Source organism: Lagopus muta, chromosome Z (genome assembly GCF_023343835.1).
Source record: "Lagopus muta isolate bLagMut1 chromosome Z, bLagMut1 primary, whole genome shotgun sequence".
NCBI classification, from domain to species: Eukaryota; Metazoa; Chordata; class Aves; order Galliformes; family Phasianidae; genus Lagopus; species Lagopus muta.
In genome coordinates this window covers 56261844-56281377 of record NC_064472.1, presented here as the reverse complement: position 1 = coordinate 56281377, position 19534 = coordinate 56261844, and the positions used below count along the sequence as shown (strand labels likewise).

General features: G+C 47.1%; 1 protein-coding gene across 1 annotated transcript; it reads right to left on the bottom strand.

Moving 5' to 3' along the window:
• Positions 1-12242: 12242 nt before the first annotated feature.
• Positions 12243-19371, bottom strand: THAP1 (THAP domain containing 1). Its single transcript, XM_048931842.1, has 3 exons — positions 18447-19371; positions 18012-18207; positions 12243-15070 (listed from the first exon to the last, which is right to left on the bottom strand). Exons 1-3 carry the CDS (start codon positions 18515-18517, stop codon positions 14603-14605), a joined length of 735 nt encoding a protein of 244 aa, XP_048787799.1. The 5' UTR covers positions 18518-19371; the 3' UTR covers positions 12243-14602.
• Between the last annotated feature and the right edge of the window lie 163 nt (positions 19372-19534).

Below are 19534 nucleotides of genomic sequence, written 5' to 3'. Positions count from 1 at the left end.
GCTTGGGATGGAATTCAGGTGGCTACAGCCACCGCTGTCTGGGATTCAATGTGAGGCAAAGTTTTTAAGGGGGAGAAATGCAGTTTGTGATACTGCCAATTACTGTTGGGAAAAACAACAACAACAACAACAAAACCAGAACCAAACCAGGCTGCAAATCAGCCCCCAAAACACACCAAATGCCTGACAGATTGTTTGCTCCAGCTGTATCTGTAGGTCTGACAAATCTGGTGGCTTCCCTTGAGAGCTGACTTAGTTTATTCATTTTTTGTAGTATAATGGCTATTTAATAAAAAAAAAAAAGGGGGGGGGGGGGATGGGACAAAACATTATAGGTGGTAAGACTGGCGATTTCTGACTGTGTCTCATCACACACACACATAGGGCAGCACAGAAGTGCTCACAGGGAGCCAACACAGCTGTGGGGGCACACTGCCGCTGGCCCCATGTGTGGCAACAGCAGCAATGCCCTGGGCTAAGCTTCCTTTAGAGCATGCCGTAAATCTCTGGGTTCATCTCCTGCACCTCTACTCACTTCACCATCTCTGCCTGCAGAAAGAAAGGCTTTTTTTTTTTTTTTTTGCAGTGCAAAATTACTTTAGCTTGCATCCAGACCTTTGCATCCATCCTGCTCCAACTGATGCTTTCCATCTCTGTGCTGGCACAGTTTTCCTTATGCTCTCCACAAACAAAATGGTTCCTATTTGCATATCCTTAGAGATTATCCTCATGCTCTAACGCACATTCATAACCCAGAGGAGTTTCCTTGCTTGCTGCCTTTTGTATGGGAAGTGTGCTTTTCCAGGAAGGTACAGATTTTGGTGCTGTCACAGTCTTAATTCATATTTGCCTCATCTGAGGCCTGTGTAGAGGACTGATAACTAGCACTGTAACCTCACAATGTTATTTAGCTTCCTCTAGTGAAAAAGAAGCTGTGTCAACACAGTTCAGTCATGTTGCTGCTACTGGAATGGGCTGCCCAGAGAACCTGTGGATGCCCCACCCTGGAGGCATTCAGGGCCAGGCTGGATCAGGCTGGGCAGCCTCAGCTGGTAGGTGGCAACCCTGCCCATGGCATGACGCTGGGGCTGGGTGGGCTTTGAGGTCCCTTCCAACACAAGCCATTCTAGTATTCCAGGATTCTATGATACCAGAAACTTTCTTTTTGTCTCACCTCATCTTTTTCTGTCTCACCTCCTGATTCCTGCTGCCATGGGCTTGTTTTATCTGTATTTCCTAGGCAGATCCTACAGCAAATTGGTGGGTTTACTTTTCTATCTTCAAACCTTACAAAGAAAATCTGCAGGCCCTCTGTTAGTGTAGTGGACCTGCCTTGTTCACTTTGCAGGGCTGATCTTAGTCACAGGATGGGACTGCATCTGGCACTTCTCTGTTGGATGCTGCTGTGCTGCAGGATGGAGAGATGCTTGTCTTCAGTGCAGGCCAAGAAGCCCATGCTTGCAGGTAGTGCAGATAACCTACTAACTGGCTTTTTAGACATTTACATGGACACTGTTGGAGGGAAAGACCATGTTTGCTTTACCATTGCCTCCACACACTGATCGGGTTGAGCAAGAGACAGGGACCTCTCCTGTCTGATCTCTGGCTGCCAGCATTGTCTGACAACCAGAGGAGGGCACTGGGAAATAATTTGCTGCATTTTCTCGTGTTTGCCTGGTGATGGTGCCTCCCGTTTACAAGCCTTCATCCAGCTGTTCTCTCCAACACTTTCTGAAAGGGAAGGAATGTGTGAATATTCCATCCCTGAGATGACGAAATTTCTTTAGCACCGGGATGAAACTTGAACCTTCTCAACGGTTCACCTTTACTCTCCCACAGGTGTCAGGGAACCTGTCCCTAACATCGGATACGGCTGAAGACTCCAACACCGCGAAGCTGGAGCGGCAGAGCAGCGCGTATATCTGCACTGCCTGGCAGGCAGCCCAGCATCCCTATCCTTTCCCGCAGCGTCCCAGAACGACGGCCCCTTCCCCGCTTCCTCCCCCTGCACCAGGACGCGACTCTTCCCCTCGGGCCCCTGTCCCCGCCCGCTCCGCTCTTTGCTCCCTCCGTTTCGCGCCGCTCCAGCTCCGCTCCCAGGCGGGACGCGGCAGCGCAGCACGCGGGCACGGCCTCTGCACGGCGTTTATTGGGCCTGCTGCGAGAGAGCAGCGAGGTGGCTTGAAAGCTGACTCCTAGCGCGATGGGCTTGTAGCTGCAGCATTGCATAAGCGTGCCCCAAGCTAAGTAACGAGCTCTGAAAGCATGCACGAATCTTGCGCTTCTGCTTGGACCGGCTTGTGGCAGCAACTGGAGCTTGCCTCGAGAGATGTGACCACAGCAAGCAGCAGCAGGAGGTCTGTGTGAAGAGCTGATGGCAGCCCATAGTGGGTGCTGCCAGAACTGTATCAGGATGGGAGCTTCAGCCGTGGCCAGGCTCTGCGAGCACAGGATGAGAAGAGGTATTTCAGTGCTAGATCTCCTCGGAGCTTTCCTACCACACTGAGCTCGCACCTGCCTTCCTTCCCACTTCCACCACGCTGATGCAGATGGAGACGTAAGCAGGTTGCGAGCCCCTGAGTCCTCTGACAGCATACAGCCCACGTAGCTGCCTCACATCCATTTCCCTCTGAGACCACTGCACAGTTCCGTTGGGACTGGACACATGGAGGGAGATGGAGCACCGCTGGGATGCTGGCAGGTTCGTCACCACTGTGTGCACTTCAACCTTCCCGATGGATGGGGCTTCACTCTTAGCATCAGATGCTTTTTTCCTCTTTTTCACTTCTAACTGCACAGTGAGGCTTTGTTTGGGGTATGGCACCTTGTCTTTGGGCTTCGAAGTCCATTTCAGCACTCCGGTGACACTGCATATGTCTGAAATTTGAAAATTTTCACAAAAGTTTTGTTTGAGTTGACAACTGTAGGCTAGGACCAGATTCTGCTCTGACTTTTTCTCAGCTGGTCTTTCCATTTTATCAAGCTCTTCTGTGCTTTGGTGCTCTCCCCCTGCAGCCTGAATTTTACCTGCAGCATTCTGGACTTGCTGTTCAGACATCACAGCTGGGAGAATCTCAAAGGCAAGTAAATTGTCTTTGTGGTTCACAGCTTTGATGGGTGTGAGATAAACCTCTGGACTGTACACAGCTACCCCAGGAATAACATCAGAGCTTGGACTGCGCCTGTCCCTGCAACAACCTGATGGACTCTCAATTTTGATGGTAGCAGCTGGCATATGGGAGATTTCCTCACACCACATGTTGCACTCCAGGCTGCCAGGCACTCCAAGCACTGACGTAACTCCCTCCTCTTCTTTCTTTTTTCCATCCAGCGCAACCTTTTTATCTCTTAAGCAATTGTAAAACCCTAGAGGCAATGCCTGCCGCGTCCTATGGCTTCGATAAGCTGCCTGAATCTTGACAGCAGCTTTGTTCATTTCATCCAGCTCCCTTCGAACTTGGTATCCTCTCCATGCTGCCTGAATCTTTACAGAGGCTTTGTTCATTTCTTCCAGCCTTCTTCGAACTTGGTAGCCTCTCCATGCTGCCTGTATGATGGTAGCTGATTGAACTCGATTTTGGAGCTGCTGCTGTGCTTTGCTTTGCTGTATCTGATGCAGCACACTGGGAGGTTCCCTTGAAGACAGCACAATGAAACCAAGTGCTTCACCAGAAGGTAGAAAGCCCTGGTGGAGATGAATATGGATTGGCCCAACAGCTCTGCTCCTGTCTGTGGTTGAGGGCATTTGCTCATGATGATCTCCAGAGTTAAGAGACATGCCTGTTTTGTAGATCCACATCTGCACAGGTGATTCACAAGGAGACTCCTTCTTAGCTTTAGAAATGTATCTCAATGAAGTCAGACAGTAATTCTCCAGCTGTCTAAAAGATGAAGCTGCAGTGTTTGCTATAAGTGCTTGGAGGCTCGTGTTCTTTTATCTCTTGCTTTATTGTGTTACTGGATGGTGTGCTGGAGCTTGAGGCTTTTTGTTATCTTTCAATAAAAACAAATGTAGTTGTTGCACATTTTCCTCTCCTGCTGCATGCCTCTTACTGGCTGCTTGGATTATATTATTTCCATAGTCTACAAATTCCCCATCATGTGTATTTGCAGCATGTGTATCAGGACTTATGTTTCTGTGAAGAAAACAAAAAGTTGAATATTCTGTACTGAAGTCTGCAAGCACACAATAACTTTATCAGATTGTGCTTCGTGAACACAAGCATTCAGTCTCAAGTTTTAGTACATTACTATTTGTTCTACCATTCAGAGCTTCAATAAAACATTTTCATTTTTCTAAAGCTACTATTTTCAAAGACTAAGCAGCATCAGCACCAGAAGTGCATGCTCTGTGTGTCACAGAGCAGCAGGACAGGTACCTGTGCCTCTTTCAGGAACAGAGTGGAAAGGACAAGAGAAATAAATACAAAGAACAAACAAGTGTTGAATCCCTTCTTGGGGGCAAAGGTGTTGGCACTCTGGTTGATTCAGATTGTTCTGACCATTTCCCTTCATGTTGAGAGCTCTTCAAAGCTTTCCATGCCAATCACTCATCAGCACACGTGTGAATACAGTACAATCACCTTACCTGGGCACTGTATTTCTGAAATTTTACGTGCCTGGCTTTCTAGGTGACCAGTGAATGAGAATATATCTGCTTCTAAAGTGCTGCAAAGGGAAAAGAAGCCTGCCACACCTAGAAACACTCGGATTCCAAACAGTACCCAGTGGCCAGGTCCACTTAAGCTTGGAGCCACTGGAAATATCAAGAAACTTCAAGCCAGGACCTAGGCTGTTTACCTGTCTTCTGAGCAAGAGGTGCCTGGTGTTCGAAGTACCCATCTTCTTCATGATTTCGGATGCTTGCAGTTCTTGATTAGTAAGAAGTTCTGGGCCCTGGGCTGATAGTATTCTGCATCTTATGCAGAATGTGGCGTAACAAAATTCTCCTCCATTCTGAGGTTCTACTCGTTTACAGTCAAGAATTTTGAAAAGTGGGAATTTCCACATAAGAGTCAGGACTTTGCTGAAAGTTGCTATCTCCTATGAATTGCATGCATTTTTCTTTGAGTCATTCCTGGTTAAAATGCAGAACCTTCTCTGGTAGCATCAAATAAACTGACCAGGCTTCATTTCTGTTACAGTATTATACCCTAGCCAGGACCATAAATCCAGCTTCTCCATGGCAAACTGTGTGGCAGGAGTTTGTGAGTGTTTAACACCTCCTCCTAACTCGCTTCTGTCATTTCACAGCAGAGATCTGTTCAGCCCATTGCTGTCCTGAAGCCTATCTCGTGGTTTGAGCTGGTATGGGAACATTTTTGCTTGCCATGATGAGTCAGTCTGATTTGGGTTAATGTCAAATTTACAAAGAATAAGGTGCATTCCACCGAGGGATCCCATAAAATTAAATGGAAATGTTCACAGGTAGGAAACAAAGGGACAGGATATGCAGAGCCATAGTTAAGAGCATCTGTTTGAGATTCCATTTTAGCTGGTTCGTTATCAGGTTCCCAACTTAGAAGGATAAATGCAGATCCAGAAGCCATTTTTCATTCGCAATAACATCTAGAATTTTCTATCTTTAATAACTTATAGCAGAAAGCCACTAGTCCCTGTTCAAAAAGGACTATGCTCACAAAACTCAGCCTACACTACTGCAAGGTATTTGTTCAATACATTAAAGTGTTTCCCAGTTGTGTTCATGAGTACACAGAAGCAAAACCCAGTTAAACTCCCAAGTGACACAGATGAAAGGACAGATTTTCAGTGACATTTTTTCAGTTGTCTTTGATTTTCGTTAGAGGTGTCTGATAGTACTGAGTATGGAAGAAATAAGTGGACAAGCACGCATTGGTAGCCTGTGTCTACAGCAGCAGTTCTGAGCAATATGATTAGCAATATGATTAGCTTGGAAGTATGCTAACATTCTGCTGTATTTAGCAAAGCAGTGAATACGGGCACCAAATGACTACAGTCGCACCTTACTATAAAGAGTTGCTTAGGAAGTACATAAAAACAAGAGCCGTTGCCCAGAGCAGCCTTACCGGCGCGCCTGCGACTATCCAGGGGAGCTAACCTCATGAACGATACGGTATCTAATGCCTGGCTCCGCCCAGCACAACAAAAGCTGTACGGAGTACCCGGGGGCACGGCGCTGTGTGCTCTCGTGGGAGGAGCCCGCCGCTGGGCCACGCCAAGCGCTCCGCACGCTGCTGGGAGGGCCGTGCTAGGAGCGGGCCAGCCCTGCGGGGCAGTGGCGGTGGGCAGGGCGCGGGCTCTGGCTGGCAGGACGAGTGGCAGGCTACAGCTTGCGTGGCTCCTCGGAGGGTCTGCGGAACAAATGCCACCATCCTAAGCTCTGCCAGGGCCCCAGAATGCCTTTTCGCTACCTCAGCCCTAAGGAAACAAACCCAGCTGCTGTCAGCACTGTCTGACAGCACTCGTCAGCCACGTTGGTCCTCACTGGGGCAACTCCTTATGCTAACTTTCAGTGTGGCACGCCTGTCTGAGGCCACCATCAGCAGGGAAACACAGACTGCAGGAGCTCTCCACAGGAGCAGTTCAGATTTCAGTTGCACTGTGGGCAGTGAGGTGGACCACTTGGCTGCAAATGCTGCCAAACACAGGTGAGCAGTCCTTACTGGTGAAGGGGCTGTTACCTCACCTTGATCTCCCTGCAGCAGGTCCTCACACCATGGTAGAACCGATCCCCTTGTGAGATCATGAGCAAACACTCACTACGTCACAGCTGGCTCCAGAGCTTAATAGCAGGGAATTATATGGCTGTGCCTTTTTCAGACAGTGATGCTGCCTGGTACTCCCTCTTCTACGTGGGCTGACGAGAAAAAACATGGTGGGATGTCCAGTGACACTGATGGGAAGAACCACAGAGGTGTTTCCAATGGCACAATTCTCAGTGACACATACAAAAAATCCCAGACCCATGGATATTCATAGTCAGACTTTTGTCATTTCTGCACTGATTTCTTCATGAGGAAAGCCATGCCCCTGCTGAACATACTGCCTGGAAGTCTCTTAGCTCCTTTGAGGACCAGGGGATGCACCTGAGCTCACTGCTCTGCCTGCACATGACAGATGTTTTTGTTTGCAGATCTGGCAGTCACATGTGGGATGTGAGCCAGAGTAGAATAAAACTAAATCAAAATCAACTGAAAGGAAGGAGAGTAAAATCCACTGGAATAATGACTAATCTTCTTCAGTACTTGGGCCAAACATCCATTTACTCAAAGCAGTTCTCAGCCAAGACATTTTCACATCCTGCATGTTATGCAGAATGCAATAGTATCAGTTAACAGCATGTAGTGATAGACTGTTGTCTCACATCCCAAAAATCCTGTAGCTCTCCACAGCTGTAATTGAGCAGTCACATGTCTTGTTGCTATGTTCAGAAGCAAAAAAGAAGGAAAGACAGATGTAGTAGACACAGATGCTTAAGTTCTGACAGTATTAATAGAAAAGAATAAACAAATCTTGGTAGGAGAGGATAGCAATCTAGCAGAGGAGCAAGGCAATGCAGACAAGAAAAAAAAGGAGTTGATGGCTAGGACAAGAGATAATGGCCTTACATTGTGCCGGGGGGGGGTTCAGATTGCGTATTAGGAAAAACTCAGAAAGTGTGGTGAGGCATTGGCACAGGCTGCACAGGAGGTATTCAAGAGCTATGCAGATGTGGCACTGAGGGATGTGACTGGTGGGCAACATCGGTAGTGGCTAGACAATTGGACTAGATGATCTTAGAGGCCATTTTCAACCTCAGTGATTGTATGACTGTATGATTTGTGATTATGAAAAGTTCCTAACTTTTTAGTAGGGAAATCCTTTTAATGGAGAGGTCTTTCAGTGGTGAGATTCTGAGATTCTTTGGTGGGCAAAGAAGTCCTACTTCAGACATATCACAGAGATGATGACTTGAGTAGGCAGCATATACACAAGACTTTGTGGAGACTGTGCTGTGAAAAAGAAGCAAGACCACTGCCATCTACTGCACGTAGAAGCTTTTGACTTAGGGAGTAAAATGTGTCGATGGAGGCTAGTTTTGTTTTGATACAGGAATCTACTTTGTCATACAGGACTGAGAACAGCACAGTAAGCACCATTCATAGGCAGCAGTTTAATTATATATTATACGTCAGAGTTGTTGACCTGGCATACCATTAATCAAAAAATTTAAGTTGTAACAAGCTCACTAGATAGGAGGTAAACCCAGGATGGTAAAACCAGGAGGTAAATGTCAGTACCGATGGACATTTAATGTTGACACTGCAATATTTATTATGACAGCATCATAAACTTCCCTGTGTTTAATATTTGTGTTTAATATTTTTGTGTTTAAAAATATTTTTTATGTATACATATATATGCATACACATGTTCATACACATACATATATACATGTAAGTACATAAAAAGCTACCCTCAGGAAATCTCTTTTTGTCAGCTAATGGCAGAATCAAAGAAAGATGATTTCACTGATGCTACAACAGTGGTTTGTACTTGTGTTTTATGGACTACTTGTAAATACCAAGAGTTCCTCAAGTGAATACCTTCACTTTGGGAAACAAACATTTGTCCTATTACCCACAGTCAAACCATTTTCCTGCTGTAGAGCAGATCCTGCTCGGTTTCCCAACATGCTGGACACATCAGCTACGAGCAATTGCTCCTAGAGTCTGTTGGATAAACAGACACCATGAAATCACTCCATAAAGCACTATGACAGCTCAGGAACACTTGAGACAAGATTGCATGTGCAGATCTAGCTTAAAATTTTAGAAAGATAAATATTTGCCAGTGAGTTTACATAGCATACTCTGCTAAGAACAAAAGCCTCCACTGTGGTGTCTGACAGCCATGTTGGGAACAGTTCAGGCTCCCCTCAGATTTCCTTTGCATGCAGGTTGCCATGAACCTGACAGCACCGACATCAGTGACAGTGAATGACAGGAGAGAGAAGGAAGAAGTGGAGCACTAGTCTGAGCTGTCTCACTGGGTATCCTGTAGCCTCCTTCTCCACATAACCAGTTACTGTGGTTTTTGCCAGAAACCTGAGATGCAGACAGAAGCCTTGGGATTTCTCAAGCCCAGAGCAAGGTCACTTCCTCTCTCACACAGAAGTGTCACCTCTGAAAATTCTTTCCTTTCTGAGCCATGGATCCAGACTGTAAAGCACCTGAAGCCAATAGAAAGCTCAGTTCTTCCTGCAGAGGATGTGCAAGGAGACGGTGTGACTGATTGACAGATATCTGGCAGTAAAAGATGGCTTGGAGGAGATGTGAAGGATTGACAAATATATGGAAGAATGGGAAGAATAACCACAAACTTTTGCAGGGAAAGCTGGAAAGATCTCAACACAAGGGGAACTGGATGGCAACCTTTGTTTCAGGTACGCAGCCGTGCCACTGGGTCCTCAAATTGCCTAAGCAGCCTTCATAGAAGAACTACACAGCTCACAAAATGCACTTTGAGGAGGGCAGCTATCCTGAGCTAGTTTTAACTCACTTATTCCTTCCTGGAGAACAGGAGCATCCAGGATCAACTGTTTCATAGCTCAGTGATATTGACAGTCTTCACAGGCCTAGCAAAGTTCATATCTACCTCCAGCAGCATCAAGAGCTAAAAAAAAGAAAAAAAAAAAAAGAGAAATAAAAAGAACAAAGAATTGAAAAGAAGGAGGAAGAAAAAGGCTGAGAGGTGGGAGGAAGGACTGATTACAGGAGAAATTCTGTTGCCAGAACAGACTGTACCTCTATTTAGAGAAATCCTCCTCTTCAGCCTCATAGTACTGGACAACTAGTAATCACCATCCTTAGTGAACACAACATTTACCTGAGGCCTAAGTCAGCCATTAGACCAACTTCATCAACAAAATCTTGGCACACCAGCCATAGCATAGGATGGCAAAGGCTGGAAGAGACCCATTGAGCTCTCTCATGGCCATTGTTGCTACCCACAAGATCTACCCACAGGATCAGCCATCTCTCAGCATGCCTTAAAGTGACCTTACTGCTTGTTTTATTGGGTTGCTTTTATGAGGAAATTTTAAAGGAAGTATCTGAAGAAAAAGCTCACTGAGCACAGCAATAAGTACAAAAAGTGGGGGGAGGTCATGGAAGCAACAGTGCTGAAAGTTAAGGAGCAGCTGAAATAAAGTACTCACTGCAGCCAAAGAAGAGGATTTCTTCTCATCCCCTGCTCCCAGCCCCTTTCGAATGTCAGATCCAATACTGCACACCTTCCTCTGTCTCCCCACCCCAACCCAAGAATGCTGCTTAGTGAGAGCAGAAGGCTGCAGCCAGCACCAGACCCAGTGCAGACAGAAAGGATGGTGATGTGAACACACACTGTGATCAAGAGGGGTGGCACCCCAATCACGAGATTACTGGAGAGTGAAAGGCAGGGATATCTCACAGAGAAAGTGAAAATCATCCCCTAAATGGCCACAAGTGCTAGCATGTGGCTAGTGCTTTAAACTTCTTTTCCTTGTCACTTTCTGAATTTGATCTTTTTTGAGTTTAAGCATCAAAAGTAACAACAGCAAGATTCATGAATACTGAGGGAAAAAAATCAGCATCTAAACAAGGAAACTACTCTATAAACAGATTTTTTTTAAATGTAAATCTAGTTTTGGCAAAGTCCTGGGAAAAGAAGATAGAGAACAGTTAAAAATCTAACACACCATTTGCTTTTTATTTTTAATTAACAAATGTACACAAAAGGATGCATTAGCAATTTGTTCATTTTAAGTATGTGAAATAGCAGGGAAAGTAGATAGACAGCATGAGTGAGGTCAGAAGTATTGAGACTGGCTCTAATCATTTCACAGAATCACAGAATCACAGAATTGTAGGGGTTGGAAGGGACCTCCAGAGATCATCGAGTCCAACCCCCCTGCCAAAGCAGGTTCCCTACAGCAGGTCGCACAGGTAGGCATCCAGGCAGGTCTTGAACATCTCCAGAGAAGGAGACTCCACCACCTCCCTGGGCAGCCTGTTCCAGTGCTCCGTCACCTCACTGTAAAGAAGTTCTTGTGCATGTTTGTGCAGAACTTCCTATGCTGCAGTTTCCAGCCGTTTCCCCTTGTCCTGTCTCCACTCACCACTGAAAAGAGTCCGGCCTCGCCATTCTGCCCCCCACACCTTAGATATTTATTGACCTGGATCAGGTCCCCTCTCAGTCTTCTTTTCTCAAGGCTAAACAGACCCAGTCCACTCAGCCTTTCCTCATAGGAGAGATGCTCCAGGCCCCTCACCATCTTCGTGGCCCTCTGCTGGACTCTTTCCAAGAGATCCCTGTCTTTTTTGTACTGGGGAGCCCAGAACTGCACCCAGTACTCCAGATGAGGCCTTACCAGGGCAGAGTAGAGGGGGAGGATCACCTCCCTTGACCTGCTGGCCACGCTCTTTTTAATGCATCCCAGGTGCAATCTCTGCTTGTTTCTCGCAGAGAGTTACACCACCCGTTTGTCTCCCTCTCGCAGCCTCTAATGGATCTTAGCCTCTCCACCTCCTCCCTAAGCTCCACCACAAGGCTGAGCAGCTCATCCACCTGCTCGCACCTCACACAGGTCCCATCCCTCCCATCATCCCCCGGCAGCAGCAGACTCAGGCACTCCCTGCAGACAGAGACTTGAGCTGCCACAGTTCTGGGCAGTCCCTCCATCTGGGTCACCACAGTCTTCTTGGAGCAAGCCCGCTGTCTGCTAGAGATCATGTTTGATCTTATTTGATCTTACAGTCTCCGGGTCAGCGAGTGGCAGAGCGGTCACCTGAGCAAGGACAAGAACACTGATGTGTCCTGTTAAAAGACCCACCTCCCACACCAGTTAGCAGCAACACCCTTTTTCCACCAGGCATGTTAGGAGCTCCTGGGGGCTGCTTATACCCTCACAGGGAAAGGGTCAAGGTTAATCACAGAGATAAGAGTGAGGGGTGCCAGCTCCACCCCTGCTGTCTCAGCAGCCCGCCCACCAGCTGCCAGCTGCTGCCACCCCCAGCACCGGCACCGTGCTTTTGCTGGTTCAAAACAGCCCTAAAAAGAGCTTTTAGATGGTCTTTTTTGCTATCTCCTTCCTGCCCTGAAGCTGGTTTCCACAGCAAATTTCAAATTGTCATGCTAATGGGTATTAAGGGAAGTTTTTAAACCATCATGAAAAAGGCTTGATTAACATTGGAGCTAGATTTCACACCACATACAAGCTTGACACAAACAGAGAAAACTCATCCTCCTCATGTCTGTTTAATTCTGTGAATTTCAGCTGTGAAAGCTACAATACAGTCAGTATGATGTCATTCTCCGATTTTGAATGAGTGCATTGACTCAGTAAATTATTTGACAATAAGTGCAAACTGTGGCACTACTTCGTCATGCTAAATTAATTTTTAGAAACTCTTAATAAGGCTGAAGGAGAGACAGCAGCATTGGAGATATTAAAAACCAGTCTAGCACCAAGCAACTCCCAAAGTCCAAATCCACTGCTGCCCAATGGTGGACTTTGGGGGAATTAAAAAAAGGGAGAGGTGGATAGAAAGAAAACTGTAATATGGTATAATGAAAGTAGCAAATGTCCAGTACTCCAGAGGAAAAAAAAAAAAAACATTCCTGAAGCTACACACATTTTGAGATAATAGAATCATAGAATCACTAAGGTTGGAAAAGATGCCTAAGATCATCTAGTGCAACCATCCACCTACCATCAATGTTGCCCACTAAACTATGTCCTTCAGTGCCACATCCACAGTTCTTGAACACCTCCATGGACAGTGACTCCACCACTTCCTTGGGCAGCCCGTGCCACTGCATCACCACTCTTTCTGAAAATAAGTTTTTCCTAATATCCAACCTGAATCTCTCCTGGCAGTACGTGAGGCTATTCCTGTCTATCCTACCTAGAAGAGGCTGTCCCCCATCTCACTACAATCTCTTTTCAGGCAGTTGTAGAGAGCAGTAAGGTCTCCTCTGAGCCTCCTCTTCTCCAGACTGAACAATCCCAGTTCCTACAGCCACTCCCCATAAGACCTGTGCTCCAGACCCCTCATAGCTTCGCTGCTCTCCTTTGAACAACCTCCAGGGCCTCAACGTTTTTTTGTAGTAACGAGTCTAAAACTGAACACAGTGTGGCCTCACCAGAGCTGAATACAGGGAAACAATCACTTCCCTACTCCTGCTGGCTGCACTGTTTCTGAAGCAAGACAGGAAGCCACTGGCCTTCTTGGCCACCTGAGCATGCAACTGGCTCACATACAGCCAAGCGCCGATCAACACCCCCTGGTCCTTTTCCTCCAAACAGTCTTCCAGCCAGTCTTACAGAGCGTGCTCTCAATCCCCTCATTCAGGCCATCAATCAAGATACTGAACAGAACAGGCTCCAGTACCAACCCCTGGGGAACACAACTCCTGACCAATCACCATTTGGATTTAACTCCATTCACCACTATTCTTAGAGCTCGGCCAACCAGCCAGTTCATTACCCAGCAAAGAGTGTACACACGAGCTGCCAGCTTCTGCAGGAGAACATTGTGGGAGACAGCGTCAGCAGCTTTGCTGAAGTCTAGGTAGACTATGACAACAGCCTTTCCACTGTCCACCAAGCAGGTCATCTGGTCACAGAGATCAGATTGGTCAAGCAGGCCTTTCATGAGCCCATGCTGGCTGAAATGTGCATCAATCACAGACAAGGACAATGTTCTACCCTTACAGTGCTTATGAGAGTGGCATATTCCAGTATACTGGGAACTGCATATTATTAGGACACTTTAGAAAGCAGTCACCCTGCACAGTACACCACCTTCCTGATCCTGCCAATAATGTGACAACATGCATGTTCAGAGCAGCACTGTATTTCAGCAAGGTCTGCAAGTGTACTTAAAGCAAAAACTCCTATAGCTCTAGTCAGCCATACTAATGAAATCTCCCCTTCTCAGTCTCCACACATACTCCAAAAGAAAAGGCTCATTTACACACCAAAGGGATCTAGGAATTAGACTTTCTGCAGTATTTTGAAGGCATAACAATTGGTTAGAAGTGTTCCCAGTCTGAAATATATATACACACATATATATATGTATCTTACTTTTCTCTATACAAAGCAGCATTTGCAGGTACTCAGCTGGCTTAAAAAAATTGTATTTTGTGGGGACCACCTATGCAAACATTAAATGCCTTGATAAAGTTTTGTATTAAGTGTAGAACAACCTCAGCTTCACTTTCAGCCTATGTAAGTATAAGATAACCATTGTAAAAAAAAGACAGAGAGAGGGGGAGAGGGAGAGAGAGAGAGAGAGAGAGAGAGAGAGAAGTACAGATTTTAAGTGTATTTAACCATGCATCCTTTCCTTCTGCAAAGCAATTCCTATTTCAAAAAATAAATGTGCATCCTAATTCTGAGATGTTTCCAATTTCAGTACATTAAAAAACATATCAAACTTAAATGAAAACAAATTAAAAAATGTGATCTCCTATGCATGACAGCTTATTTGCTGATTTAGGATTCTGGAAGAGTCTCCCAAACGGAATTTGAGAGCATTGAGTTTTTAAACTAAACTTCTTAGCCTAGCCAAGTGGAAATGGACGCTCATGACTTTTATGCAGGAACTTCCACAACTTCAAAATAGTCATTGGGCAGAATCACATAGCCTTTTCCTGCCAGGATGTCTTTTTCTTTCTGAAACTGAACAATCTCTCTCAGTTTTTCAATTTGTCTCTCCTGACGTCGGCATCGCTGTTGCGCCGTCTTGAGCTTCTTTCGCAGTTTTTCAACTTGTTCCTCTAGCTGCTGAATTCTTTTTCGCTGATGAACTGTATCCTCTACGGTATAATTGTGATCACAAAAAACAGCAAGATTGCTAGGGGTCTGGAGAGGAGGCATCAATAATCCGATACTTGGATCTACAAATCTGGCATCTATCTGAGATAAATGAAAAGAAGGAGCTGATGGAGACGGCGGTAGCATTGGAGCTGCAGGTGGCGGCGGTGGCGGCGGTGGCGGTGGAGGCGGCGGCGGTGGCGGTGGAGGAAGCGGATCATCTGGCTGCTCTGAAAATTCCTCAGGCTACAACAAACAAAAAAGTACATTTGTAACCATAACATTTTTTAGCAAAACAACTCCATTAGTACAGGCAACCACAGTGTAAACAACTAGGACTAAAATTTGAAAAAAACAATTAAAAAAACCCACCACACATTTCAAAGCCTAAGCTTTCAAAACTGGCTCATTTTGTCTGTGTTCTGAATTGAGGTATTTTAAGAAACTTCATTTCCACTCTCTTTTGAAACTCAAATCCTTGATATCTAGAACAAATCTGAAACTGAAGAGCCCCGAAGTCATTCTCACTTTTGAGGATATGTGAAATAGATATCCAGGATTAGCTGAGGATCCTGGATGCAGTTCTGTGAAAAAGAGTTCAGCTGACCTGGTAGCTCATCCAGGCTATCCCATTCCCTCTTTCTTTCTACTGCATCTGACCACGTGCACTTTGAACTTGTCAGCTAATTTAACCAGGAACGCAGCAGAACTGGAGAATCTTCTGTTAGGGCAGATTAAGGACCATTGCACCAAGGGAGGTGAACAAGTTGGCAGAGCAGAGAAGGTAGGCACAGGAAGACCTGCCTCCTCACAGCTAGGGCTGACCACCACATGATTTTGAGATTGTAGCAGAAGGGTTTGGTGATGTGATGAGCCAAAATAAACAGCTCTCCCAGCTCTGCAATTAACCCACTTTCTGAAACACAGGATTTTGCTAAGATGACAGAAAGCTATTCACTCTTCCACCATCACTGCAAGAAAGTTCTGTTCTGCATTAAAGTCAAAGCCATGCAATGAGAGATGGCATACGGAAGGAATAAGAAAACAGGACTGGGTGGCTGGCAGATGGGATAGAGCAGAACACCAAATGAACTCAGGCCCAGTCATACTACAGACTTCAACATACTGCTCTAAATAGGTTCAGACACTTGCATGGTTCAGGACAATGCATACCTCTCATCACTTGGGAGGAGGCCAAAGAGAAATCTGATTCTTTCTACCCCAAAGGAACATACTTAATTCAGAAATGTACACATAGTGCATATGAGTGGTAAACACATAAATAAATAAATAAATAAAAGCCTAAGAAAGTCCCAGTGAGACACTGAAACCCATTTTTAATTCCCTGTCCCCAGCATTATTACTACAAATAAAAGCATGAGGACATTCACAACATCAATTTTAACAGCCACCAACTGTCCCCTCATCAGACTGGAAGATCACATCATTAAATTCCTTGCGTTAATGTAAAGACAAACCAACACTCAACTTGGGAGGTCCAGATATCATCCTTGTACAGACTACATTAGGTAAAGGAACTGAGAATGCAATTCTGCATTTGGTATTGAGGAGAAGTTTCATTAGTGCTCAGGTATTACTGATCACCTTAAAGTACAAAACCAGCCAACTGCCTGTGTTAGTTTTCAGTTATAAGAAGTGGATGATCTAGATGTGCCCACCCAAATCACATGTCAATATTCTAAAAAGTTCAACCTATAGCTTTCAAAATTTTCAGCTAAGTTGACAAACCAAAGACATAATGTGCAGAGAGTGCACAAGCAAAAACTGCATTGTTGCCAGACAGCTGGATTCAGACAGAGGCATCTATTCACGAGTTATGCAGCACACACTGAGTTACTGCTGTCACAATGTGTCACAGAGAACTCATTATTCATATTGCTTACATGTCACAAATGAATTCTTATTCCTTCTTACATCCAATAAATGGTTCTCCTAAGACATAACTAAAAAAAAAAAAGATTTAGAAGGTATTTCAAGAATCATAATGCAAAAAATGATGTATTTCAAAATCAGTAGGAATTCAATTTTAAAAAAATATCCTCCTCCTTCACTACTATTCAGTGTCTTGAAGATACACTGAAAGTTGCTGTGACATAAATAGGAACAGCACCAACTGCTTCTCCACAAGGAGTCATTCTTTTGTGTGTTCACATAGCCAGGCACTGCAATGAATGAGAGAATGTGGCTTAACACTACCCCAGCCTCACGGATGTCACATTAGCAGATTTCCCTACACACACATTCAGCTTTCACACTGCAAGAAGTTTTGCAAACTATTTTAAGTGACACAGGAAGTGTGTTGCTCAGACTGTGGGAAAGCATTATCAGACAAGACATAATACAGAAAAGTGGACCTGAAAATTGTCCGTGTTTCACTTGATACCTTGCGTTATGGTCTCTTGTCTGTTATTTCCACTTTTATTTTCTAGATGTTCCTTTTTTATTTCTGCATCAAATCCAATATTGTACACTGTGTGGGAAAATAAAGATGACAGCCTGAACAGGTGACAAGCCTGTGAGAAAGGGCTGGTGTTAGCTTGGAAACACAAGTAAGCTGCCTTAATATGTTCAACACAGAGGCACTAGTTTTAGATACTGTATCAGATTTTTAGATACTGTATACAATCAGTGGTGGCCAAAGTACACTCCAGAAGATCAAGAAAATTTGCTAGTAAATGGTACTGTGAATTATAATACAATTCTACAATTGGTGTTATTTTGTAGGAGGCTGGACTTTCCAGTTTATTTCACAGAGATATCTGTATAGTCCTACCTGTAGCCACAGCTTAGTAGCTCAGCATCTGGCTAACGAGGACAAGCCACCTGATGTGAAGCTATAACATAATACTGACAATTTAATACTAGCCTCTGCAGCTCTATCTGCAACAGAGAACGCATGAAGCTCTGTCTTCTTATTTACAGGAGAAAGAATGGGCCATCAGTCCTCAAGAAGTGCAAGGACCTGGATTATCTGTCAAATTTTGGGGGCGGTCTGGTCATGTATGACCAAAGCCCTACCTAACGTAGTTAATGACAGGATGTCAGCCTGCAGTAGTTACGTCAGGAAAGAAGAACCAGTATCAGAACTGCTGTGATGGCAGATGGCCTTACAGACAGATCAGCAACCGCACTCTGGCACCTCGGGCTGTGAGCAGCGTGCGTTTACCTTTTCACTGGGCTCAGTGTAACAGAATATAGTGGGCACAGCGTTTTCCTTCAGCAGCTTGTTGTTGCACTCCCGCTTGAAGCAGTCGGGTGTGAAGTGCTCCGAGCAGATGCTGCTGTACTTGGTGGGCTTGAAGTTTTTCCTTTTCACCGCCGCCTCCCATTTCTTGCATAGATCGGGCCTGGTCAAAGGAAACCTGACGACAAGAGCCACTCTCAGCGTTTCTCAGAAGCGCTTGCTCCGCCAGCCTGGGGCGCAGCGGCGTACACCCACGCGCCACGCCCGGCCCGCCCCGAGGCGCCCCTCACACCGACGGCGGAGCCAGCCCCACGCGTCCCCGCCGCCGAGCGCCACCTTGCGTCAGGAGGCCGCGCACTCGCTGCCCTGGCCCCGCCCTGGCGCCGCGCCCCGCCCCGCCCCACCGCCCGCGCTCACTTGTGGAAGGAGATGGGCTTCTCTTTGTCGTATCGGTTCCGGCAGCGGTAGGCGGAACACGACTGCACCATCCCGCCAGCCCCGCGGTCGCCGCCGCTCGGCGGCGCGAGGAGGGACTCCCGGGTGCCGTTCGCTCACCGTCGGGCTACCATCCTCCCCCCTCCCCCCCGCTAACGACCCTCCGAGAGGGACAGCAACGGGACGCGGCCTCTCCCAACTCCAAGATGGCGGCACCAGCTTCAGCGCAACTCTCGCGGTGCTACGGCGCGCCGCCCGTGCCCATTGGTGGGTCCTTTCGCGGGGGGCGGAGCTTCATGAGGCGGATCCTCCAATCAGAGCGGCGCTTGAACTTGTTCTCGCCCCTCGCTCCGGAACCACCTCAAGAGGCGGCTGCGGTGTGGAGGCAGAGCGCCCCCAGGGCGGGAGGGGTGCGGATAGTGGGGATGGGTGACCCGTCCTCCAGTGTTGCATGTGCGCTAACAATAAATCAGCGCGTCGGGTTACAAAAAGTTAATGTAAGTTGCGCTCCGTCGCACCCCTGCCCTGTATTACTCCATTGACCAACGCCGCTCCGCAGCAGCGGGCCGTTCCCGGCGCGGAATTTCGAGGCCGATCCCCACGGCCCCCGGAGCGCCACAGAGCCCGGGCTCCCGCCGCCTCTTCCCTGTCCCGAACTCGCTGTCCCCGCGGGGGGCAGGAAGCGGGCGCCGATGACAGGCCCGCGGCCGGCCAGTGGTGCGGACAGCGCCCCGTGGCGCACCCTGCGTGGGGGCAAAGTCCGGGCAGGAGCCGCGGGAGGCGGCTCCAGGATCGGGTCCGGGACCCCCCTCAGAGATGGATGGAGAGAAGGGTGATGAGAGCTTACGGCCGAGGACCGAATTTCCGAACGCGGCCCCTCGCAGAGCCTCGCACAGCCCCTCCGAGCCGGGGGCCGGCGGCGGGGAGCTCGGGGGAGGCGGCGGCGGCGGGGCGGGCAGACGGCGGGCCCGGGGCGGGGCGTAGGGCCGGTGGCGCCGGGAGGCGGCTCAGTCGCCGCTGAGAGCCGAGGGCTGCGGGCCCCCTCCAAGCAGAGCCGAGTCGCGCCGCGC

What these genes read in the sequence shown, in the direction of transcription:
- THAP1 (XM_048931842.1), bottom strand. Translation starts at nt 18,517, where the DNA reads ATGGTGCAGTCGTGTTCCGCCTACCGCTGCCGGAACCGATACGACAAA. An exon ending in AAGCCCATCTCCTTCCACAA is followed by an intron (nt 18,208 to 18,446) that starts GTGAGCGCGGGC and finishes TCTTGTCGTCAG; the next exon opens with GTTTCCTTTGACCAGGCCCG. An exon ending in ACACTGAGCCCAGTGAAAAG is followed by an intron (nt 15,071 to 18,011) that starts GTAAACGCACGC and finishes TGTTTGTTGTAG; the next exon opens with CCTGAGGAATTTTCAGAGCA.